Genomic DNA, 27,112 nt, shown 5'->3' with positions numbered 1-27,112 from the left:
GAGTAATAAACTAGTGTGATCAGTTGCAATTGGCATTTTGTGAAGATGAGCAACTACAAAAGTTACAAAGATCATTATTCAGGTATGGCCTGACAGTATTAAAGAGGTACCTGAGAAGATTCATTCACTTTGGCCGTACAGAAAACAATTTCATATATCAACTTCATGGGTAAATAAGTGCTAATACCAAAAGCATTATGCCGAAGGATCATGCCCGCATAACATCAGGGGCACATGAGTATAATCTGGACAAGATGGCTGGTATGTGAATCTGTGCAGTTGCCAGGAGAGAATCAAGATACTCAATAACTTGTGAATTCATATGAGGCCTTGAAAACATACCGACCCCAGCAGCAGAGGGAACCTCTACACCCTCACGATGTTCCATCCATCTTTGGATAACTGCAGGAACAGACCTATTCACAGTGCTCATGGAAGATTACATACATTTGATGGATCATTTATCTAATATCGGACAACAACTTAGCAAAACAATGAGCATGATTTCGCTGACATGATGAATGCTATTTTTAGTTTAGTTGGTGTGTTGGACAAAATAATTTCTGACAATACCGTGCTCAGCATTTCAATTGCTCTTTCAATTCTTTCAAGACTGCAATCTTTTGTTTAGAGTTGAGAAGCACGTGTCTTCCCTCAAATACCAACAAACTAATTCAACCTATTTTCTTAGGAATAAAATAAACTTTTTAAAACTTCTGTAAATTCCTTTTATTCCCACCTATTTCAGAGTAAGAACTTCAAACTTTCCCTTTAAAAACATCTTATAACCTTTGTAAAAGGTCTCTGACGCAAGATCAAAACAGCACAGGCTTAATCATTACCAATTCACATAACTCCAAACCCAATCTACGCTGTTAAATATTAAAGCAAACCTCTTCCAACATAAATTCAAATCTGAATTGGAATCCTTACACATTTATCAAAATAAATTTGGTTTTGTGATCTGGTTAGCAGTCCTGACTCAAACTTTGTAAAATAAAAAATTCACTTTGTTTGAACCACACCTCCTCATGAATGCAAGGCAGACCTTTGTAGTGTAAAAACTTCATGCATGCAAAGTATCTGTGTCCATACACACACAAACGCGGAGGTTGGCGTGTGGGGGTTTGGTGAAAAGTGCTTGCTTTTAAAAATAAAATTATATTACTATACTTGTTTTCTTTCTTTGAGGTTCTGAAGTGCCCGCAACAAAGGCAAGTTGCCTAAAATTACAGAATAACCCTGATGTTACATTACACCATTGACTACTGTTTGAAGTTGTAAAACCTGTTGGGACATCTGAGTGCGTTGTGCTGAAAGCATGCAAGTTTTTTAAAAAAGTACCATTGAACTACTATTTGTAGTCTTTTGTTATTCACATGGGACGCGGGTGTTGCTGATTGGCCAGTTTTTATAGTCCATCCCTAGTTGCCCTTGAGAAGGTGATGGTGAGCTGCCTTCCTGAACCACTGTAATCCATTTACTGTAGGTTGACCCATAATGCCATTAGAGACGGAATTCCAGGATTTTGATTCAACGACAATGAGGAACAGTGATATATTTCCAATTCAGAACGGTGAGTGGCTTGGAGGGGAATTTGCAGATGATGGTATTTTCACATATCTGTTGCCCTTGCCTTTCTAGATGGAAGTGATTGTGTGTTTGGAAGGTGCTGTCATTGGTGAATTTCTGCAGCGCATCTTGTAAATAGTATATACTGCTGGTCACAGTTGGTTTTGCATATTTGACAATTTGCATAATTTCTCTGTAAATGAACAAACTGTAAATGAATGAAATAAAAGTAAAATACTGTATATGTTGGAAATCTGAAATATTAACAGCTGAATTTCAGAACTGGAAATGTTAGAGATGGAAGAGGTTTTCAATAATTACAGAGACAGGAGTAAGAGAGGAGGGGTAGATCTGTAGTCGGGTGGAAGACGGGAGGAACTAAATAAACAAAATGACTTACATTTATTTAGACCTTTCAAACCTCTAAACACCCCAAGGAATTAACAGCCAATTTGCACATAGCTAGTCCCAACAAGTAGCAATGAAATAATGACAAGGCAGCTCATCATCATCTCAAAAACCTTTAGGTATCTGTAACAAATGCTGGTCTTTCCAGCAATGACTACACATTGTAGAAGGATTGTTATTATTACAGCAAGACCTGGACCTGGACCTGGACCTTTGGGCTGACAAATGGCAAGTGACATTCAAACCCCACAAATGCTAGGTAATGACTAACTCCAATAAGAGAGAATCTAACCATCACACCTTGGCATTCTGTGGCATTATCATTGCTGTCAATCTTTTGGAGGTTGTCATTCACCAGAAACTGAGCTAGACTAGCCAAATGAATCTCATGGCTACAAGAGCAGGTCAGAGATTAGGCATTCTACGGTGAGGGATTCATCTCCTGATCTCCTAAAGTCTGTCTGCCATCTACAAGACTCCAGTCAGGAGTGTGATGGAATACTCCCCACTTGCCTGGGTGAGTGCAGCCCCAACAACACTCAAGAAGCTCAATGACATCAGGATAAAGCAGCCCACCTGATTGGTGCCACATCTGCAAACATTAAGTCCCTCCACCACCGACATGCAGTGGCAGCAGCAGGGACTACTTAGAAGATGCACTGCAGAAATTCTCCAAGCTGCCTGAGATAACACAGAGTCATTGTCACCTAGAAGAACATGGGTAGCAGATGCATACCTTCCTGAAGACATTGTGGGCCTACCGACAACAAATAGTTTGCAGTGCTTTCAGAAGACAGCTCATCACCACCTTCACAAGGACGACAAGGGATGGGCAATAAATGCTGGGCCAGCCAGCGATGCCCATATCCCATGAATGAATAAAGAAAAAAATTCATAAGATGTGAGAATTGAAGGAAAATTGAGACCCCAAAAGGTTGTAAGGCCAGAGGGGTTACATTGGGATATATGATAAATGCTTACCAAAGTTAGGGAGAGATGAAGCCATGGAGAGTTTGATCACAAAACCATGAATTGTACATTTAAAGTATTGTAGGACCAAGAGCTGGTGTAGACCAGGAAGAGGACGGGGGTGTTTGGGCTAACTTGAGTCTCTGTAGAGGATGAATGACTATTGTTTATTGAATAGACAATAGACAATAGGTGCAGGAGTAGGCCATTCAGCCCTTCGAGCCTGCACCGCTATTCAATATAATCATGGCTGATCATTCCTAATCAGTATCCTGTTCCTGCCTTATCTCCATAACCCTTGATTCCACTATCTTTGAGAGCTCTATCCAACTCCTTCTTAAATGAATCCAGAGAGTGGGCCTCCACTGCCCCCTGTGGCAGAGCATTCCACACAGCCACCACTCTCTGGGTGAAGAAGTTTCTCCTGAGCTCTGTCCTAAATGGTCTACCCCGTATTTTTAAACTGTGTCCTCTGGTTCGGCACTCACCCATCAGTGGAAATATGTTTCCTACTGCCAGAGTGTCCAATCCTTTCATAATCTTATACGTCTCAATCAGATCCCCTCTCAATCTTCGAAACCCAAGGGTATACAAGCCCAGTCGCTTCAGTCTTTCAGTGTAAGGTAATCCTGCCATTCCAGGAATTGACCTCGTGAACCTACGCTGCACTCAATAGCCAGAATGTCTTTTCTCAAATTTGGAGACCAGAACTGCACACAGTACTCCAGGTGTGGTCTCACCAGGGCCCTGTACAGCTGCAGAAGAACCTCTTTGCTTCTATACTCAATTCCTCTTGTTATGAAGGCCAGCATGCTATTAGCCTTCTTCACTACCTGCTGTACCTGCATGCTTGCCTTCATTGACTGGTGTACAAGAACACCCAGATCTCTCTGTACTGCCCCTTTACATAAATTGATTCCATTGAGGTAGTAGTCTGCCTTCCTGTTCTTGCTACCAAAGTGGATAACCGTACATTTATCCACATTAAACTGCATCTGCCCACTCGCCCAACTTGTCCAGGTCACCCTGTAATCTCCTAACATCCTCATCACTTTTCACCCTGCCACCCAGCTTTGTATCATCAGCAAATTTGCTAATGTTATTGCTGATACCATCTTCTATATCATTAACATATATTGTAAAAAGCTGTGGTCCCAGCACGGATCCCTGCGGTACCCCACTGGTCACTGCCTGCCATTCTGAAATGGAGCCGTTTATCACTACCCTTTGTTTCCTATTAGCCAACCAATTTTCAATCCAATCTAGTACTTTGCCCCCAATACCATGCACCCTAATTTTACTCACTAACCTCCTGTGTGGGACTTTATCAAAAGCTTTCTGAAAGTCCAGGTACACTACATCTACTGGATTTCCCTCGTCCAACTTCATAGTTACATCCTCAAAAAATTCCAGAAGATTAGTCAAGCATGATTTCCCCTTCATAAATCCATGCTGACTCTGTCCTATCCTGTTACTACTATCCAGATGTGCAGTAATTTCATCCTTTATAATAGACTCCAGCATCTTTCCCACCACGGAGGTCAGACTAACTGCTCTATAATTACCTGCTTTCTCTCGCCCACCTTTCTTAAAAAGTGGTATAACATTAGCCACCCTCCAATCCTCAGGAACCGACCCCGAATCTATTGAACTCTGGAAAATAATCACCAACGCATCCACGATTTCCCGAGCCACCTCCTTCAGTACCCTGGGATGCAGACCATCAGGCCCCGGGGATTTATCAACCTTCAGACCTAACAGCTTCTCCAACACCAAATCCTGGCAAATATAAATTCCCTTCAGTTCAGGTCCTTCAGCCACTGTTACCTCAGGGAGATTGCTTGTGTCTTCCCAAGTGAACACAAATCTGAAGTACCCATTTAATTCCTCTGCCATTTCTTTGTTCCTAGTAATATATTCCCCTGTTTCTGTCTTCAAGGGCCCAATTTTTGTCCTAACCATTTTTTTGCCTTGCACATACCTAAAAAAGCTTTTACTATCCTCCTTAATATTCTTGGCCAGTTTACCTACGTACCTCATTTTTCCTCTGCGTATTTCCTTCTTAGTAATCCTCTGTTGCTCTTTAAAAGCTTCCAAGTCCTCAGTTTTCCCACTTATCTTATGGGAGACTGAGCAGGACAGCACTGGAATAGTTTCTGCAACAGTTTCACAGGGTTATACAGGTCTGTGTTTACCTCACAAACAACATCACGAAAACAGGTTGTCTGCTCATTATCAAACTGTGTCACTGACTACATTTCAGAAGCATTTCATTGTTTGTAGAGCACTTTGGTACTTCCTGAGGATGTGATAGGCGCTGTAGAAATGCACATTTTGCTCTTTTTTAAATATTTCTGTGCTTGTGTATACGTTTTAGGGGACTAAGAGGCATAATGAAGTGTAGACTGTTCCCTCGATGCATTCGATGCCGGAATTTGTGTTGGCTCATCCTATTCCTGATGGTCATCTTAATCCTCTATAACGGAATGGACATTAGCAAAATCGAGACAGCAGTCAGCCTCGGGGTAAGACAAGAGAATATCAAGGTAACGCAATAGAAGAGCTAGTGCGGTGCACTTCGGAAAGAACTAAAATAGGGAGGTGCGATCTGAAATTGACACAAGCATTGGTGAAAATGCACAATGGGTCTGTTGGTATGTGAAAAGAGAACGATGAGTCAGTGCATTGTGTTTAACTAAATTGTAATTATGGGTTGAGAGAGATCAAGATTGCATTTATCAGTCATGGCTCCGTGGGTAGCACTCTTGCTGTTGAGTCAGAAAACTGTGTCTTCAAGTGCTACTACAGAAACTTGAACTGGAAATCGAGCTGCTATCTTTTGGATGAGCTGTTAAACTGACTCCCTGCCTGTGTCTGAAAGATTTTATGTCGCCAGTTTAAAGAACCCGGGAGTTATCCCCTGATGTCCTGATCAGCATTCAACGCTTAATCATTCACTCTCCAAATACAAATTGCTGGGTCATTTTAGCATTGCTGTTTGTGGGAGCTTAGTGTGTACAAGTTGTCTAATATAACAGTCTAACCCTGATGCTACATTACAGCAGTGACTACTGTTATAAGTTGCAAAACCTGTTGAGACACCTGAGGTTGTCAATAGTGCTGAAAACATGCAAGTTTTTAAAAAATAAGTACCATTTAATCACTATTTGAAGTCTTTTGTCATTCACATGGGACATGGGCCATGGGCATCGCTGGCTCGGCCAGCTAACTGGGGTACATCTACTAAATGTTTTGATGGTTTAACAAAATTCTCTTTTTAAATGTCACTCTCAGTGACTTCAAATCAAATTACTCAGGCGATGGTAACAAAAACAGAAACTTCTGGAAAAGAGTGGGTCTGACAGCATCTGACGGGAGAAAGAAGAATTAATGTTTCGGGTCCAGTGACCCTTCTTCATAATTGGACCAGAAATGTTAACTCTGCTAACTCCTCACAGATGCTGCCAGACCTATTGAGTTTTCCCAGCAATTTCTGTTTTTGTTTCTGATTTCCAGCATCCACAGGTCTTTATTTTTGTTTGATGGATTCCAGACCTTTGTCAAGAATGCTAACTTTAGTCAATAAACAAGTTGCCAGCTGCATTAAAGTGTTTCCAGGATAGTTTTTCCAAATGTGTGCAGGAATATTTTTAAATACAGAGAAAAGAGACATCCATATGCTATAACATAGAGCATAGAGATGTACAGCATGGAAACAGACCCTTCGGTCCAAACTGTCCATGCCGACCAGATATCCCAACCCAATCTAGTCCCACCTGCTAGCACCTGGCTCATATCCCTCCAAACCCTTCCTATTCATATACCCATCCAAATGCCTCTTAAATGTTACAATTGTACCAGCCTCCACCACATCCTTTAGCAGCTCATTCCATACACTTTGTCTATTTATCCTATCCATGCCCCTCATAATTTTGTAAACCTCTATAAGGTCACCCCTCAGCCTACGACACTCCAGGGAAAACAGCCCCAGCCTGTTCAGCCTCTCCCTGTAGCTCAAATCCTCCAACCCTGGCAGCATCCTTGTAAATCTTTTCTGAACCCTTTCAAGTTTCACAACATCTTTCTGATAGGAAGGAGACCAGAATTGCACGCAATATTCCAACAGTGGCCTAACCAATGTCCTGTACAGCTGCAACATAACCTCCCAACTCCTGTACTCAATACTCTGACCAATAAAGGAAAGCATACCAAACGCCTTCTTCACTATCCTATCTACCTGCAACTCCACTTTCAAGGAGCTATGAACCTGCACTCCAAGGTCTTTCTGTTCAGCAACACTCCCTAGGACCTTACCATTAAGTGTATAAGTGCTGCTAAGATTTGCTTTCCCAAAATGCAGCACCTCGCATTTATCTGAATTAAACTCCATCTGCCACTTCTCAGCCCATTGGCCCATCTGGTCTAGATCCTGTTGTAATCTGAGGTAACCCTCTTCACTGTCCACTACACCTCCAATTTTGGTGTCATCTGCAAACTTACTAACTCTACCTCTTATGCTCGCATCCAAATCATTTATATAAATGATGAAAAGTAGTGGACCCAACACCGATCCTTGTGGCATTCCACTGGTTACAGGCCTCCAGTCCGAAAAACAACCCTCCACCACCACCCTCTGTCTTCTAGCTTTGAACCAGTTCTGTACCCAAATGGCTAGTTCTCCCTGTCTTCCATAAGATCTAACCTTGCTAATCAGTCAAGTGTAGATGTACAAGGGGACCCACATGTCTTTCTCAAAAAGTAAAGGAAGGTTAATATACAGGTGTAGCAAGCTTTTCGTAAGGCTAATGAAACGCAAACCTTTATTGCAAGAGGATATGAATACACGAGTAGTAAAGACAATGCTTCAATTCGTTAGGAGTTTGATTAGACCACACCTGTAATACCGTGTGTACAACTTAAGTCTCTTATCTCAGGAAAGACATTATTATCATAGAGGGAGTGCAATGACCGTTTACCAGACTGGTGTCTGGGACTGGTCCTATGAAGAGAGATTAGGCAAATTGGACTTGTACACTATAGGTTGTCTGATAATAATGGGCCATTGTCAATTCCATTAATTGCACCCAAAACTGAAACCCTATAACCATTGTATTTAGTGTGAATCCATTTTGTGTGCTAAGTTATGAGCCGCTTCACCTTCACAACAGATTGTAATAGAAAAAATATGATAGCCACGGCAACAGCACTGCTGAGATTTATGAAGATGACATCAAGGATGAGAGGTTTTAGTGATAAGGAGAACTTGGGTTTTTTCTTGAGAATAGAGACGTTTCATAGGTTAAAAGGTAAAAGAATCAGTAAACATATTTTTTGTTTTGAACAGGGTTTTTAGCGTGTAGAATTCTGCAAAATCATTGATCGAAGCAGAATCAATAAAGGAGAAGCATCTGAGATGAGGTTGCACCAGTGACCAATGACAACATTTAATAATAATCCTAATAATGTTTGTGTCCATTCTCTGAATTCTTTCCACTATGATGTGATTTCTTGGGTCAAGCATCATTGCCAGTATGATATCATCTGTGTGCTTCCGTCTTTGCTAGCCCATGTATTGTATACGATATAGACTGGGGTTTTGTTGAGATGGATGCCTTCAAGTTTCTTAATCACACTAACTATTTACACTTTCACAAACTCCTGGATTTAGACATGTTCTGTGCTTACTGATGGTACATCTGCATTACATGACTGTAACGCTGCACATTGTTGACTGTAATGATTACTCTTTATACTGACTCCATTGAATTGCATCCTGGTGAAGTTGAGGCTCAGATCTTTACAGGCAGTTCCTGGGTTCTGAATGGATTGGTTCCTGAGTACATTTGTATGTTGATTTGCCCGCAAGTCAGATCACCATGCAATCCAATATAAAATAACCCTGTGTAAGTAAGACCATAAGAATTAAGAAATGGTGTGTGCTGTTCAGCCCATTAAACCTGCTTCATCATTCAGTAGGATTATGACTGATCCTACACTCCTTAAATCTGCTTTCCTGCCCTTTCCTCATAACCCTTATTGCATCACTATAGTCTTACCAGACCACAGGGACTGCTCTCATTTGAGAGAAGCAACTGGTGGTGATTTAACCTGAGGGCCACCAGACCTCAGGTGAGGGTCGAGGTTGAAAAGGAGAGTCCTTCATTGTAACCTCAAATCAGCAATGGGAATTGAACCCACACTGTTGGCATCATACTTCTCTGTAAACCAACAACCCAACCAACTGAGCTAAGCCAATTCCTAACCCTTGATCCCCCTATTGAACAAAAATTTGAACATCTCAGTCTTAAGTAGGATTATGCCCCCACAACTCTCTGTGGTAAGGAGTTCCAAGGATTCACAACCCTCAAAGAAGAAAAGTCTCCTCATCTCATTCTTAAATTGGCGCCCCTTATTTCTGAGAGTATGCTGTCTGATCCTAGACTTTCCAATGAGGCGAAACATCCTCTCGGTATTTACCCTGACAAGCCCCTTCAAAATCCCAAATGTTTTGGAGAGATAACCTCTCAATCTCCTAAATTACAGTGAGTAGAGCCCCAGCCTGTGTAACTTTTGCTCATGAGACATCCCCTCCACACCAGGGATCATTCCAGTGAGCATTCTCTGAGCTGCTTCCAATGAAATAATATATTTTCTTAGTTAAGGGGTCAAAACTGCACATTGTGCTTCAGATGGGGTCTCACCAGCACCTTGTAGAGTTGCACTAAGAATTCTCCATTCTTGCACTCTAACCCCCTTTAAAAATAAGGCCCAACATTCCATTAGCTTTCCTAATTATCTGTTGCACCTGTGTGCTAGCTTTCTGTGTTTCATACCTGAAATAACTCCAGAGTACCCAGTATCAAGTCATCAAGTCAACCTTTATCTACACATAAACAATCCTTGACTTTAGTACAGCATTCTTCAGAATGGCAGTATCTCTGAAACTCCTCTATTTATTTTTTATTTTTTTTAAAGGGCAATGCTGTGTGATCAAACAGTGAAGGGGAGGGTAGGGACATCTCCTGTTTATTTTTTTTAAACCCCTACACTACCGCCTAACTACAGTAGTGCTTATTTTTTCCCCCCAGCACCCATGGTGAACCCCCCTTTTTATCTATCATCAAGTGCTCCCTGATTGGACCAGATTAAGATTAGATGAGATTAGATTCCCTACAGCTTGGAAACAGGCCCTTCGGCCCAATATGTTCACACCAACCCTCCAAAGAGTAACCCACCCAGATCCATTTCACTCTAACTAATGCAGCTAACACTATGTGCAATGTAGCTTGGCCAATTCACCTGACCGCACATCTTTGGACTGTGGAGGAAACCGGAGCACCCGGAGGAAACCCACACAGACAGGGGGAGAATGTGCAAACTCCACACAGACAGTCGCCCAAGGCTGGAATTGAACCTGGGACTCTAGCACTGCTGCCTCACAGCACCAACCACTGAGCCACTGTGCTGCCCCAAAATCCCCAATCAAGGATCTCATATTCTATGGAGTCCAGCTGGCTGACCTCATTACAATCACAATGAAGAAGGAACCCAAAGTCACTTTGAATTGCTGCTTTCTGAAGTTTTTTTCTCCATTTAAATAATATTGTTCTTTTGCTCCCCCTTCCTAAAATGAGCAATTTTATATTTTCCCACATTATCCTCCATTTAGCACCTTCTTAACCACCTACTAAACCTAACCGTATCTCTCTGTAAACTGTCTGCATCCATCTCACAAACTGCCTTTCCACCTGTTTTTGTGTTGTCTGTATTCACTTCCTTCCACCAAATCATTAATATATACTGATTACAGTTATAGTCCCAGCATTGATCCTTGCGGAACCCCACTGGTCTAAAATCCAAAGATTTTTTGGAAAATTACAACTGATGTATCCATTATCTTTCTAGATACTTATTTTGGGTTCCTAGGATTCAGTTCATCAGGGTCAGTGGGCTTATTTGCTTTTAGCCTGATTAATTTGTCTAGTATGAGTGAATATTTGCATGTCAGATCCTTGAAATTAATAGTAGTATGGGATCTTGTTCGTAAGTATATGAGGCCACAAGTCAGGGACCCTTGGAATATCCAATGTTGTGGTGTCATATAACTGTCTTAAAGTTATACTACCTTTCTGGGTTCAATCCAATGATACAAAGTCCCCTGTTTCTCCTTTCAACAAAGGGAGTCCTTTTCCAATAAACTTTTACAAGGATGAACAAAGGTATATTATCTGTACTCATTAAGATAAAGCTTTGGTGTATGCACAACACGACAGGATCTAGTCTGTTTACTATTATCACAACTTGGCTGTGTGCCTTCACTCTGTACTGTTTGACATCACAGATAGATGATTATCATTTGTCATCGATGTTGTCTGGCATTATAGCTTCAGAATTAGAGTTGTCCTTTGTGGTTAGTGATTGATTACGTACAGCTTGGATATGGTGCAGAATTTAACAATTGCTTTTTACAATGTTACGTGACCTATGTAGGACACGATGATATAGAATGCTACAAACTCATGTATTCATACAGAGATCTCAAACGCTGCCTTCAGTCCTAATACAATGCCTGCATAGACATTGATCATGCTGTTGTGCTATTTTCACCATTCTTTCCAACAATACATTGTGCACATGTGCTTGGCTAGTGAGTGTGTGGGAGCAAGGCAATGTGTGGACCTGTCTCCCAAACATGAGAGATGATGGTGAGAGCGAACCACAGCCTGGAGGAGTAGCATGTGGATATATCACGCTATCCAAAAATCTTGGCAACTCACCTTACACTTAATTATCATGGATTTTAACAAAAGAACAGTGCATTCTCTGAGACTGTTAGGCTGAGGTTAATGAGGAGAAGAGGTAATGAATTGGACACAACTTTCTTCACGTCTTGGAAGGGCACAGATTGTGTTGGACATAATTCATTGTGGAACACCAAACATCCTGGATGTGGTAGTTAATGTGTCAGCAAACATTGCACTAGTGGTATCTTTGTTTTGTCACATAGAATAGTCAGTGAAATAGTCAGTCACCAGAACGGGAGTTTATGTTAGACATGGAAAATATTACTCACAATCCTGCACACAGAGGTACTCTGTTGTTCTTAATCACACTAACTGTTTACACTTTCATAAACTCCGAGATGCAGATTAGTCTGTGTTCTGTGCTTACTGATGTTGCATCCACATTATATGACTGTAACACTGCATATTGTTAATTGTAATGACTATACTTTATATGAATTCCATTGAACTGCACACTGGCTAAGATGAGGTTAAGAAGGAATTTTGTGTAGAACAGGAAGAGGTTCTCTTGATTGTTGATGAGGTTGACATGTTTTTTAATGACTTGATCAGTTGATCAATGTCCTTATTGATGCCATGCCAATAGTTTAATTCACATGCCAATCTATTGATTTTTTTTTTTTCTGTGTCCATGTTTCCTCCATGTACATAGTCTAGAATGTCTTGAAGTAGAGCTTGCGGAATAATCACAAACTTTGCCTTTGAAAATCACATTCCTAGAGTCTTATTTATCTCTTAATAAACAGGAAGTGCATGCTTGCTCAGGGACCTGCTGAATGTGTTCAGGCCACCCGCCAGTGAAGAGCTTTTTGAGCTGGTCAGCATCAAGCATAGCTTACTGAATCTGCTCTGTTCAGCCGTGATCACAATAAATGATGTGAAGACCATCTTCTAGCTCAATTTTGATGCATCCACCTCTGTGTCTTTATTCTTAGTGGGATTCAGGATCATGCGAGAAATCCAGCAAGGCTGTTCTCAATGTTGTAATCAACTCAATGAATCTTTTAACTAAGGCCTGCATGTTGACATGAAATTCTCACTAGGTTACAGTACGTTGTCTGGTAAGGAGGATTATTGCTTATTAATGATCTTATTAACTGAAGATCAGACCTCATTAAATGGGGTTTTCTATCGTACCACCCACCAGAAGTAACATGCTGCTGCTTAGTTAGAATGTCATGTCTAGAACTTAGTTAAGAGAGTTGCAAACATCTACTGCCCTTTGTGGCTTAATATCTCCCCTTAACTGTCTGGCCCTAATTCTCAGCTGTGGCTTGGTAAGGCATTAGCTAAGGCAGAGGCAGACTGGTCAAAAATATAAAAGGCCTTTGGGTATAGGGTGATGTGTTGAATTGGATCCAAAGTTGGCTCAGTAACAGCAAACAAAGGATAATGAGCTATAGCTACCCATGTGAATGGAAAGCTGTTTCAATTGATGTTCCACAGGGTTCAGCTTTGGGACCCCTGCTGTTTGTTTTATACATTCATGATTTGGACTTGAAAGTGGGGCACACCCAATGGGAAATTTGTGGACTCCACAAAAATTGGTTGTGTAGTGGGTAGAGTAGATGATAGTCATAAACTCCAAAATGATACATATGAATTGATGGAGTGGGCACGGAAGTGACAGGTGGTGTTCAACCTTTGGTCACTGTGAAATAATGCATTTCCGGAGGTCAAACAGTAAAAGAGAATATGCAACAAATGGGAATATACCAAGAGGTGTAGATGAAGTGAGAAATCTTGGCGTGCAAATGTACAGGTCCCTAAAGGTAGCAGTATGGGTAGATAAGGTTGTAAAGAAGGCATGTGGAATGGTCTCCTTCATTGGTAGAGGTATAGAATACCAAAATGGAGAATATAATAATGAAACTGTATAGACACTGGTGAGGCCAAGTGAAGTATTATGTGCAGTTCAGGTCACCACATTACAAGGACGTACTTGCTCTGGAGAGAGAGTGCAGAGAAGGTTTATTAGAATGTTGCCAGGGTTGGAGAATTGGAGTTCTGGGGAGATTAGGGCTGTTTTCCTTGGAACAGAGAAGGCAGAGGGTGAGGTAATTGAAGTATACAAAATTGTGAGGGGGTAAGGTAGAGTAGACAGGAGGAGCTTGTTTCCCTTGGCAGAGAGTTCAAAGTCAGGGATTGCAGATTTGAGTTAAGAGGCAGGAGGATGAGACGGGCCGTAAGGAAAAATGGTTTTACAGAGGGTGCTGGGTGTCTGGAATTTGCTGCCTGAATTAGTGGTGGAGGCAGAGACCCTAAAGCTTTTCAAAAAGTCCCTGGATCTGCACCTTCCAGAGAGAGAGAGACAGCTGAACACCAAGGTTCGCCAAAGTCAGATAATCTTAATGTCGGAATTGGGAAACCAAGTCCTGGCTTTCCAGTTTTTTTTCTACATTAGTCAGTAAGCTATTTTCCAAATTTCTTTGTCTATTTTTGAGTGTGTGTGAGGAAACGTTTGTCAGGAGATTAGAGTTTTAGGTAATAGTGTTATATTCTAGTGGATTAAATCTGTTTAACTATTACCTAATTACTCATAATACATAATTTTTGTTTAGTGCAGAAACCTGGCCCACCTTTCTATCAACCTTGGTCTGAAAGTCAGGTAAATTGCGGTACCTTTCAAAAAAACCTTATCATTTGGTATGACTCTGGGGATGGTAAAAACAATGACTGCAGATCCTGGAAACCAGATTCTGGATTAGTGATGCTGGAAGAGCACAGCAGTTCAGGCAGTATCCAAGGAGATTCGAAATCAACGTTTCAGGCAAAAGCCCTTCAGGGCTTTTGAAGGGCTGATGAAGGGCTTTTGCTCAAAGCTCCTTGGATGCTGCCTGAACTGCTGTGCTCTTCCAGCACCACTAATCCATGACTCTGGGGATGGCAGGGCTTTACTTATTTGCTTGTTTATTTATTAATTCATTTGTTGGAGGTGAGCATCGCAGGCTGACCAGCATTTATTGCCCGTTCCAAGTTGCCCTTGAGAAGGTGGTGGTGAGCTGCCTTCTTGAACTGCTGCAGTCCACCTGCTTTAGGTAGACACACAATGCCATTAGGGAGGAAATTCCAGGATTTTGACCGTTCAGTTTCAAGACAATTGCTTCACACTTGCATCCTTCTCGCAATGTGTTAATGGTATCTTCTTTTGATTTGTCCTGACGTGCCTTAGAGAATGACATTAATGGGTGTAGAAACAATGGTCAATTCTACATGAACTGTTCGAATGTTTCATTTTGGTTGTTTGGAGATGAATTAACTCTAACCTGTGAATCCTGAAGTTCACTTAAAGCTTAAACTAATTTTTCCAAAACTGGAATATTTTGTAATGATCTTTATGGTCTTCATTGCAACTGCCAAAGGATTTTATTCTTTCTAACTCATCATTTGAAAATGCAAAAGACATTTTGTAGAATTTATAGCTTCCCTACAGTGTGGAAACAAGCCCTTCGGCCCAACAAGTCCACACTGACTCTCCGAAGAGTAACCCATGCAGACCCATTCCCCTACCCTATTACTCCTGACTATTGCTACACATCCCTGAACACTATGGGCAATTTAACATGGCCAGTTCACCCTAACCTGCACATCTTTGGACTGTGGGAGGAAACCAGACTAACAGAAGAAAACCCATGCAGACACAGGGAGAACGTGCAAACTCTAACAGACAGTCACCTGTCATTTTTTTATCAACTACATATTGATCGATGAAATAGTGATTTATTTTTTCTTTAAATAACTGAATTCTGACAGAATGTCAATGGAGTTGCAATCCATGTTTAGATTTTGCCTTCTATCTTTAATGTGCAGCTTTATGCTGTTTAAAAATGACAGTGTAAATATGATCTGTGTTGCAGTATAGTGCTTTTCTTTCTTTTTGCTGTTGATTTCTCTCTTTTGGTCTCTTTGTTATTGGTGCTACTTTAAAAGTTACTCGTTTAAAAAATAGTTGAGCAATGCCCATTGGTGGCCAGGAAAGTCATACGTGTTTTTTTTTCAGTGCTTTTATGCTGTTGCCACAAAATCAGTGATGCACAGGCACAAGTAATGCTGAAATAACACAGGAGTTTTCCTGTGTACTTCATCCTCTGATTGTTTTGCCAGATTGAGCTGTACCAGGCCTCTTGCAATCCATATATTTTGGCTTCCTGATCCTTTTAAATAAAAAGTGTTCTCATAAGATGTTCTGCCTGTCTTGAGGTTGCAGTGTTTCCGTACAGAATGTAACACTTGGGTTTGATTGTTCTGAACTCAGGTAGAAGGTGAGGGATGTTTATAAATGAACTCTTCGGAACTGCCATTACACTGTCACCTTTACAGCAATGTGCAGCCACTGGGTTTTATTGCCCACTTACTGCCACTTATTGGGTTGAATAGTACTGTCAGTATGATATAGTCCGAGTATTTCCCTAAGTGTTAACCCATATGACAGATACCAAGAAGACTGGGTTTTGTTAAGACAGATGTCTTAATGCCTATTAACCGCACAATCTATTTACTCTGTTGTGTGGTCTCAGATTTACAGTTAGAGTTCTATGATTACTTATGTTTGACTACATTACATGACTTTAAGAACATACATACTAACTGCAGTGGTTACACATTGCGAAGATTCCATTGCACTGCATATTATTGAAGGTGAAGTGAAGACCTTAATACTGGAACATCATATGTTGTGATGCTATCTATCTGTCTGTAAGTACACCATTTTTCTGGTATCCATGTGATATTATAACATATTATATCAGTGTTTCTAAATGTAGGTTGGCTCTGTAATCTCCTCCAGTTCTCTGCACTCCTCCATTTATAGCCTCTTGTGCATCCCTAAATTTAAGCGAAGAAGGTTACCTCAGATTACAATGGGATCCTGATCAGATGGGCCAATCGGCAGACAAGTGGCAGATGGAGTTTAATTCAGATAAATGTGAGGTGCTGCATTTTGGGAAAGCAAATCTTAGGACGTATACACTTAATGGTAAAGTCCTAGGGGGTGTTGCTGAACAAAGACTTTGGAGTGCAGGTTCATAGCTCCTTGAAAGTGGAGTCACAGGGAAATAGGATAGTGAAGAAGGCGTTTGGTGTGCTTTCCTTTTTGGTCGGAGTATTGAGTACAGGAGTTGGGAGGTCATGTTGCGGATGTACAGGACGTTGGTTAGGCCACTGTTGGAATATTGCATGCAATTCTGGTCTCCTTCCTATTGGAAAGATGTTGTGAAACTTGAAAGGTTTCAGAAAAGATTTACAAGGATGTTGTCAGGGTTGGAGCTATAGGGAGAGGCTGAACAGGCTGGGGCTGTGTTCCCTGGAGCGTCAGAGGCTGAGGGGTGACCTTTATAGAGGTTTACAAAATGATGAGGGGCATGGATAGGGTAAATAGACAAAGTCTTTTCCCTGGGGTTGGATAGTCCAGAACTAGAGGGCATAGATTAGATTATTTAAAGTGTGGAAACGCCCTTCGGCCCAACAAGTCCACACCAACTCTCCGAAGACCAACCCACCCAGACCCGTTCCCTTACATTTACCCCTTCACCTAACACTATGGACAATTTAGCATGGCTAATTAACCTAACTTACACATCTTTAGACTGTGGGAGGAAACCCACGCAAACACGGGGAGAATGTGCAAACTCCTCGTAGACAGTTGCCCAAGGTGGGATTTGAACCCGGGTCTCTGGTGCTGTGAGGCAGCACTGCTAACCACTGTGCCACCCACCTTTAGGGTGAGAGGGGAAAGATATAAAAGGGGCCTAAGGGGCAACTTTTTCACACCAGAGGGTGGTACAGGTATGGAATGAGCTGCCAGAGGAAGTGGTGGAGGCTGTTACAATTGCAACATTTAAGAGGCATTTGGATGGGTATATGAATAGGAAGGGTTTGGAGGGCTATGGGCCGGGTGCTGACAGGTGGGACTAGATTGGGTTGGGATATTTGGTCGGCATGGACGTGTTGGACCGAAGGGTCTGTTTCCATGCTGTACATCTCTAGGAATCTATAAATGTGGAGACATAGCCCAGGTTCAATGATACAACTTTGAGGATGTACACAAGCAGAGGTTCACATGCATGAATTTCTGAAGGTGACCAGGCAAGTCCTTTTCAGATTGTAAAGATGTTTGAGAGGGTAGACCTAAATGTTTTCACAAGTAGGGGATTCCAAAATTAAAAGTAATATATATGAAAGACACTAAAACAAAACTATAATTAGTTTACGAAGGCTCCACCAACACAGAATTTAGAATACGGAACTTGCCACACATGGATATTAAGATGAAGGGCACTGATCCATTTAAGTTGAAGTTAGATATGCGTGCACCCAGGGATATTCTAATAGCATTTGAAAAAGTAGAGTGGAAGAAGATCCATTTGGTGTAAAAACATTAGAACAGGCTAGTTAAATGATCTGCTCATATGCTTTGGGTTCTGTCTGAAAAGACTAAAAGGAAAGACAAACTAGTATTTCTACATAGTTCTCTGTTCTGAAGAAGGGTCATTGAACCTTAAAAGTTAATTCTGCTTCTCTCCACAGATGCTGTCAGATCTGCTGAGTTTTTCCAGCAATTTGTTTGTATTCCTGATTTCCAGCATTCATGGTTCTTTTGCTTTTAGTTTCTAAAATAGCACCCTTTACAACCTCAATATATCCCAAAATATTTCATATTTAGGGATGTACATTTGAAGTGGATTCATGGTATTAGCAAAGTCAATGTCAGATAAGACAGAGAAGGATAGAGGTTACAAAAATGAGGACAAAATCTTAGGATCTATCTCCCAATATGCACAGCATTCAAGAACAGAACAGATGAACTGAGAGCACAAACAGAAGTACAATTTGATTGCCAATACAGAGGCTTGGATACAGGATGACATAACTTAGGGCCTGAATACTGGAGGGACATGTTATTTAAGAAGAACAGAAAGCCAGAAAAGTTGGAGGGAGGGTGACTCTTTACTTCATGATGGCAGTCACAAAACAGAAACAATTGCAGAAACTCAGGTAACCATGCTCTCGAAGTGGTTTGGGAACAGATGAAAAGAAAGCAAGTAGCTACTTGTGGGAGTGTTCTTTGAGGCAGTAAATGTGTGCTGTGGTTGAAATGAAGCCACTATACTTAGACTTCCATTATTCACATGAGAAAGTGCCAATTCAACGGTTACTGCGAAAGCGAAAGGCTCATGGCGTTAGAGGTATCATATTGGCAAAGATAGAAGATCAGCTAGATGACAGGAAAGAGTCAACAAATGTGTCATTTTCTGGTTGGCAAAATATAACAAGCGATGGTGTGTCACGAGGATCACAGCTTCAATTTCTTACTCTTCTTATAAATTATTGGATGAAGAGAACCAAAGACAACACAAAGGTCAGAAACTGAGTTTTAAAAAGAAGCTGAGGATGCTCCAAAAAGATTTGGATATGTCAGGTGAGTGGGCAAAGATCTGGCAAATAGAGTAAAATAAGGGAAAATGTGAAATTGTTCATTTTGACAGGAAGAATAAAAAAAAGTATCATCTCATCTAAATCTCTCCAGTGAGAGATTGCAGTTTTGAGATGCAAAGGGATCTGGGTGTCCTAATGCATGAATCCCAAAAGGTTAGTGTGCAGGTGATGAAACTGTATATTGTTTGGGAACTCTGTTCTAAAGCAGTGTTAAAATGGCTTATTGGTTCTAATCCTGCATGGTTGATATTTATTTTAAAAGATGTCAAGAAACTTTTTTCGAATGGAAAGTTTAAAATAGCTTTCCAACAAAACATGTGATTTAAGTTAAATGATTAGCCAGCTATCTGTGAAGATAGTTGGAAAATGCTTACTGAGTGAAACTTTTACAAAATACAGAGATAGATGGCCATGATACATGCCTAGCAGTTCAGAAGATTCATTCCAGCTGAATGACAATTTTTAAAAAATAGTCTGTAGAAGTTTTCAGGCCATCAGACTGAAAAGAAGTTTTAAGCTGTCTTGGATTCAGTGAGAAATGTCAGTTAGTTACCCTGCGCCTTGTGTGTCTCAGATAGAGAATCACATCTGGTGAACGCACAGAGAGTTGACTGTGCTTATGACCCTCATCTCTTGAATAAGAAATTTTAAAGCTTTTGTAACAATGATAATAATTCACTAGGGTTAAGTATTTGTAAAAGATATAGCTTTTTTTTGGCTGTTTGAGAAGACCTTTAAAATTGTTAATTGTATATAGTGTTTTTGGGTACTTTTCCATTAAAAAAGGGCGGAGTAGCCCTTGAAAGGTTGCACGTGGAAATGATGTTCCCTTTTAGTAGTGCCACCTAGTCCTAGGGATTACTCTTTCAAAACAAGAAGTCACCCATTCAAGACGAAGAAAAAGATAACTTTTTCCACAGAGGGTCATAAGTCTTTGCAAGTTCACCCTCAAAAGGTAACGGAAGCGAAATATTTTTAAGGCAATGATAGATAGATAGATTCTTGATAATCAAGTGGATGAAAAGACTAATCAGGATTAGGGAGGAATGTGGCGTAACCGGATCAGCCATGATCTTGACAAATAGCGGAGCAAGCTCAAGGGGTGGGGTGGTTTATTCCAGCTTCTCACGTGTGGTCATATGTAAATAAAACAAAAGTGCAGCCCAGCAATATACACACACCTCTGCTGATATAAAGTTCCTAGCCACAACAGTAATTAATGCAATGAATTGGTAATGTTTCTTTTAGGTTGGAATAAGTGGACATAAAAGAGCCCACCGCCACCAATTCAAAGAAATATAGGGGAATTCTCCCCATTAACTTGGCCATGTTTTCCCCTCAAATAACATCACAAAAACTGACTCTCTGGTCTTTATCACATTTCTCTTTGTGGGAGCTTCCTGTACACTGATTAGCTGCTGCATTTTCAAGGGTCCAATGGAAACTACAGTTCAAAACGTTCACCGTCTGTAGATACTCTGGGACAGCACGAGGCAGTCACAAATATTATGGATTTACAAGTTCTTTCTTTTTATATAGTGCCACAGTACTCCATTTTGTTCTTGGCAAGTTGTTTTTCTTAATCTTTGTAGTTCCTGAATAAAGGCATTTCCACTGATATTACAATCCTTGATTTCAGAACATCGCTTGGAATGAAAAAAATAACAGTGGAGAACTGGGGAAAATATGCAAACAACGATGGCAGAATTCACCAGCAGAGATCACATTTTCCCATCCATTGAATATTTCTTACATTTATTTAGCAGGGAATGCTCCTAAGAGTAGAAGTAAGTATAGTGAACTTTTGTGAGAAATTTTATTTCTTTTAATCAGTTACTTTGTGGATATTATTTAAGATAATAGACAATAGGAATACAGGTCAGGCCCCTCCAATCAATTCCATCCTCTACCACCAGCATCTTTAAGTGCATTGTCCAAAACATGAAGGACACTGAGGATGTCACCCAGACAGGGGACGAAACGTTTGCAACAAAAATTTCCAGCTCGGCGAACAGAACCACAACAACGAGCACCCGAGCTACAAATCTTCACCCAAACTTTGACCATTACCTATCTACCAACCATTTATTTCCTGTCTTCCAAAGGATTAAAATTAAGGTACTTTCCCTCCAAACCATGTCCCTTCCCTTTGTTTTGAAAGGTTAGATATTTTTCAGTTAACCTGTTCAGAGGTGTCATTATACTCCTCTGGAGCAGGTGGAACTTGAATGGAGGCCGCCTGGCTCAGACATAGGAATACCACCATTGCTTCTCCACAGCTCTATATTTTTGAAAGGTTATTCTTTCTCATGATATTGACAACACCTAACAGGCAAGTATTTAATTGTTTATCTGCAATAATATCCAATGTTTCACTTGGCCATTGAAGAGCCAATTACATTGGTGGGGGACTGAAATGACATTTAGCCTGAGACCATGTAAGGACTCCTTCCCTAAAGAATATTATCGAACTATTTGGATATCTACAACAATCCAACAGCTTCATCATCATTTTATTGATCCAGCTTTTTATTTCACATTCTCTAATGACCCACAGTGGGATGTGAGTGCATGTTCTCTATATTTTTAGTTTAGTATTATAGCCATGAGACCACCATATATGAGATGAAGTAGAATATGTTGGAAAACTCAACAGGTCAGACAGCAGCTGTGAAAAGTGAAATATAGTTCATATTTCAATTTCAATAGGACTCTTCAACTCCATCATTACCTCCTCACTGCAGTACCATAACTTGTGCATAATCCATTCAGCCCTGTCTCCCTGAACACACGTTCCAGTCCTGAAATACCTCTTCCTTGTCTGAGGCTGTTGGGTGATTTACACATTAATAACAATGAGCTCCATTAAATCCTATTATGCTCCCAGTGCATTCTGTCAAAATGCGTGCTCTTTCTTCAGTTTCTAAGCAAGAGTGTTTATGTTAAAATCTAAAATTTTGTAATTTTGTTTTGGTCTCTCAAGAATACTTGTCAATAGGGATCTCATCGGTCAAACGAGTGAGAGAAAACTACTTGATGGACACACTTCAGTCCATTTTTGTGAAGTCTAGCTATGAAGAGCTGGAACAGATGGTGGTGGTGATTTACCTTGCTGATTTTGACATGTCCTGGAATTTAAAGACTGCTGCAGAGGTCAAAGCCAAGTTTACATCACATATCAGTGCAGGCCATCTACTTGTCATTCAGTGTCCAAAGCATATTTACCCAACACTAGAGGGTCTCAAGAGAAATTACAATGACCCTCAGAAAAGAGTCCAGTTCAGGTCAAAGCAGAATGTGGACTATGCTTTCCTGGTCAACTTCTGTGCTGACCTATCCGAATACTATTTAATGCTAGAGGATGATGTTTTTTGTGCTAAAAACTTCCTTTCCTCCATAAAGAGGTTTATTACCTTGAGTAAGGGCTCATCGTGGGCAACACTAACCTTCTCAAAGTTGGGTTACATCGGGAAACTCTACCACAGCGTCGATCTCCCCAAGCTGGCCAGGTTCCTGCTGATGTTCTACGATGAAATGCCTTGTGATTGGCTGTTAGAGCTCTTCCACAGGTCCAAGGCCCAACCCAATGAGATGAGGTTCAAGCCATCCCTTTTCCAGCACATGGGCACTTACTCATCATTTCAAGACATGCACAACAAGCTGAAGGATGATGAGTTTCAGGAGCATATGGGCAGTTTGCCTGACAACCCCCCTGCATTGGTATTCACTGATATCCCAGTTTATGAGCAGCATTTGCCTGCCAAAGCTTACGAATTTGGAGTTGGTCAGTTCTGGGGTAAGTCCCTTAAGGAAGGAAACTACTTTCTAGTTGTGCTTGAACACCCAGTCAAGATCACTAAAATCTGTGTTTGGACTGGATCTCCTGAACACAAGGGGGATATTCTCCATTCTGGGATCCTGCAAGTGGGAAGAGACAAGACAACAGAAAATGGTCATCAGAGCTGCAAAACATACCATCAACTTGGCACATTCAATGCAGGCAAGTTTGAAATGGAAAATGTTACAAACCACATCTCTGAGCCAATGAAATGTATTCGAGTGCTGGTGACAGAGGATCAGACAGATTGGCTCATCATTTCTGAGGTGAATATTTGGATTGAAAAGGAGAAATAATGTTCGTCCCCTCTCTTTGAGATCTTTCTGCCTTATCATGCACTGCCCAAGAGGTTGTGATGCTGCAGTTTCACTTTCAAGGACAGGCTGGCCTTTCCTGTAATGTTGGGTCTTGTTGGATAACACTGATACCTGAGAATCCAAGTCTCAGTCTGGGTTCAAGTCTAACTCCAGAGATGTGATCTCGTAATCCAGGTGGATACTCCTGTGCAGGACCGAGGGAGTGCTGCAGGCTTAGAGGTGCTATCTTTTGAACTAAAGTGAGGACCCCGTCTGCCATCTCAGTTGCACACAAAAGATCCCAAGCCACTAGTAACACAGTTACTAGAAGATACAGAACTTTGTGGGGGGGGAAGAGGATGAAATGCAGAGCAAATAGATTCGTTTGAATTGTTCTACCAAACAGCCCCAGTACTGGTATACTGGGATGAATGGCAAGTGTGCATGAAACATCTTTAGTTTTAATAAAACTTTTACATCCATTCTTCTACAGTACAGAAGAACCTATATATCCAAATCATTTAAAAAATCTGACATGTTTTTTGGTAATTGTAACTGATCAGTAAAAACAGAAATGTTTTGCAATTCTGTTAATGTTCCACCAGAGGACAGCATAAGCCAGCAAATAAAATGGCAGCAAACGCATTTTATTGTGCAGGAAGAGCATACTTGCTTTTCTTTCTTTTCTGTATAAAGAACCCTTTTATAATGTTATTATAGCTTCTAAGAATTATGATGAGAATGATGACTTATGGCAGTGACAATATTTAGTCATTTCTACTGACTCTCTACACTAACTGACTCAGTAGTACCACTTTGGTCCAGGCATGAAAACATTGTGGTTCATGTCTAACTCGAATCTTAAGCACAAAAAAAAACAGCTAATACATCAATGTAGTAGTGAAAGGAAAAATCCTCTCCGGTAAATATAAAAGATTCCATGGCCACTATTTCAAAGAAGAACAGGGCAGTTGTCCCCCGTGTCCTGGCTAATACCTATCCTTCAATCAACATTGGTTTTTATTGATTATCAATGTTAATCAATGAACATTAACTGATAGGTTTCACTTTGCTATTTTGGGGAAGTGATTGTGCACAGATTTCCTACATTTTCTAGCAATTACACTTCAAAAAATGTTAATTATTTGTAAAGCACTTTGTGTTGGCACAAAGTATATTCTTCCATTTTTTCTCAAATGAGACTTTAAAATGGATGTAATAAATCAGTACTCCTGAATGCTATGTTATTTTGATTGTGATTTCTGGATTTTGTCATATTTTTGGTGATTTGCATTTTAATGAAGAGTCAACAAAGAGGAATGTTCTTTAATGGATGATTCTAAAATTTGCATGGATCTTTAGAAACCTGTAAACAATTTAGTTCAAAATCATCAAACATTTCACAAGGTTAAGTAGATAATTTCATTTGGTTGGTGAAGTGGCACTGAGGGATTTCTGACAGAGTTACTGATTGAAAAATGGGAGTGGATAGCTAGAAGATTATGGTCAAATCATATAAGGGAATTGAACCCATGCTGTTCCCAGCTAGATGGATGGCAATGCAGAATCACACTAATAGTGGCTGAGGTTATCATGAAGGCCTCTGAGAGTCTTAGAATGTGCAGCACAGAAACAGACCCTTTGATTCAACCCATTGCTAGCATTCGGCTGATATCCCCTAAAACCTCTGTTTCTCAACCTCTTCCCCTCACCTGAAGTTTGGTGATCCTCAGGTTAAACCAACACCAATTGTCTCCCTCTCCCTGCTGAAAGAGCAACCCTTCAGTCTGGTAGGACTTTTCCTATTTACTTGGTCAAAGAAAACATTCATGTGTTGACTGCTGCCTTGTGAATGTTATAAGTTGTGTAAGCTATAGAACAGGAGGAGGCATTCAGCACCAGGAGCTTAATTTACCATAAATTACATTGCATCTGATCTGTATCTTAGCTCACTTGGCCTCCACCGTCTCTCTTAACCTCATCACCACAAAATCTATCCAGTTTTGAAATTGCCAATTGACCCCAGCTCTACCACTGACAACACGTGATCTTTATATTAAAATCTTTAATATCCAAAAGTGCTTCAGTTGTTTGGAAGTGTTCCACCTCTGAAAGTTCTTTCTAAACTTTCACCTTCCCCCCCCCCCCCCTTGACAGAGTCCCTTTAAATAAGGTCCAGTCGATGGATGTCATTAGTTTAGTAAAGTTACATCACCCTTTCGCAGAATGATGGAGCACATGCTATTTTCAAAAGGCTGCTACATTGTAATGTTTTGACCAACTCTCCCTTCTCTCCAACCCACTTCCAGTCTTTGTGGTGGTTGGAGGCCAACGCCAGTTTCGAATAATAAGGGAACCGAAACGTAACGGAGATCCATTGAGAGGAGATGACTCTCTTAAACAGACAGAACAATGTCAGTGATGGATTGAGACAAGACCCTGTAAAAGTCCTCTCCAATGAGAGACGGCTGCCTGAAGAATAGATTGACGGTATCATTGTTATCCCCGTTCATTTGAATGGGAATCGATTGAAAAGCGTCAATCAATGCGGGACATTTAAACACAATATTGATGAACAAATAATTTTAAAAGCTTTGTGGTTAAACGCTCGCTAGGGTTTGTAAATGGATTGAAACTCTGTTGTACGAAGACGTGAAGGAACATTATTTATACTTTTGGATAAACTCTTATAAAAATACCACACACGGTTAAGTTTGTACCGACGGGGGTGGGGTGGGACAACTTTCAGATAGAATATTCCGAGCAAAGACTTGATTCAACCTGAACCCCCATTAAACACAAGATGTAAAGGAGAGACCAGCAGCTTTCAAGCACACTGACTTGTGAGGGAGCCTGTTGTATTATTTTATTAAACAAATTACAAAAACAGTTTACAACAGTTACATTTACAGCTGCATACAAGAGACAGCAATTTTACAAGGGAGAGGAGCAGCAAAGCCAGGCCCCAAACCCTACCATTCAAACAGTTTACAGGGACATGAGGACAAACCTTAAATCCCAGTTTCACATAAAGATATAAAGAGACAACAGCAATGGGAGCCTGGTGTACTATTTTAGCAGGTCCGCTGTGATTAGCCAATAGCTAATCTGAAATCTTGTTCCCGTTTTACAAGGCGTTCTTAAACTCGGATGGGTTCATTGAAAGTCGCTCAAGTGAAGGCATCCGAGTGTTTCAAAGGTTCTTTTTGTTTGAGAAAGACATATACATTGTTTTGTGGGATTAGAGATTTTCAAATGGTTTTATAAAGCACAAATAATTGAGAAATTTGTATTTAGCCAGTTATTAACAATCCGGCAATATCCTATCAAAACAAAGTTATCACTCCCTCGGGGAAGCAGAAAGTTTTAATACTTTCAATAGTGAAATAACGGGCACAAATGTGAAACGAGCTGCAACTTAAACTGGCTAGGATAAATAGACAAAGTCTCTTCCCTGGGGCGGGGGAGTCTAAAACAAGAGGGCATAGGTTTAGGGTGAGAGGGGAAAGATATAAAAGAGACCTAAGGGGCAACTTATTCATGCAGAGGGTGGTACGTGTATGGAATGAGCTGCCAGAGGATGTGGTGGAGGCAGGTACAATTGCAAGATTTAAAAGGCATCTGGATGGGTATATGAATAGGAAGGATTTGGAGGGATATGGGCCGGATGCTGGCAGGTGGGACTGGATTGGGTTGGGATATCTGGTCGGCATGGACTGGTTGGACGAAGGGTCTGTTTCCGTGCTGTACATCTCTATGACTCTATCGTTTAAAAAAAGGGCAACACACTG

The 27,112-nt window shown here is 40.7% G+C and overlaps 1 protein-coding gene across 3 annotated transcripts in view; it reads left to right on the top strand.

The window, feature by feature from the left end:
* The window catches only part of LOC122557725 (alpha-1,6-mannosyl-glycoprotein 4-beta-N-acetylglucosaminyltransferase-like), a 41,531-nt gene extending 16,080 nt beyond the window's left edge, over positions 1-25,451 (top strand). Inside the window, exons 1-4 of one of the 3 annotated variants that reach the window (XM_087996406.1) lie at positions 1,485-1,576; positions 5,327-5,474; positions 20,827-20,974; positions 22,171-25,451. In XM_087996406.1, coding sequence (XP_087852532.1) covers positions 5,343-5,474; positions 20,827-20,974; positions 22,171-23,321 — 1,431 coding nt within the window. In that variant the 5' untranslated portion in view covers positions 1,485-1,576; positions 5,327-5,342 and the 3' untranslated portion in view covers positions 23,322-25,451. Of the gene's footprint in view, positions 1-1,484; positions 1,577-5,326; positions 5,496-20,826; positions 20,975-22,170 lie in introns of those variants that run through there. The other 2 variants (XM_087996404.1, XM_087996405.1) reach the window with 2 other exon arrangements.
* Positions 25,452-27,112: the final 1,661 nt, after the last annotated feature.

This window comes from Chiloscyllium plagiosum, unplaced genomic scaffold (assembly GCF_037043375.1).
Source record: "Chiloscyllium plagiosum isolate Xiang-an unplaced genomic scaffold, Cpla_swu_hap1 HiC_scaffold_18, whole genome shotgun sequence".
Lineage (NCBI taxonomy): Eukaryota > Metazoa > Chordata > Chondrichthyes > Orectolobiformes > Hemiscylliidae > Chiloscyllium > Chiloscyllium plagiosum.
The sequence above is the reverse complement of the archived record's forward strand: the minus strand, read 5'-3'. Positions and strand labels throughout refer to the sequence as shown.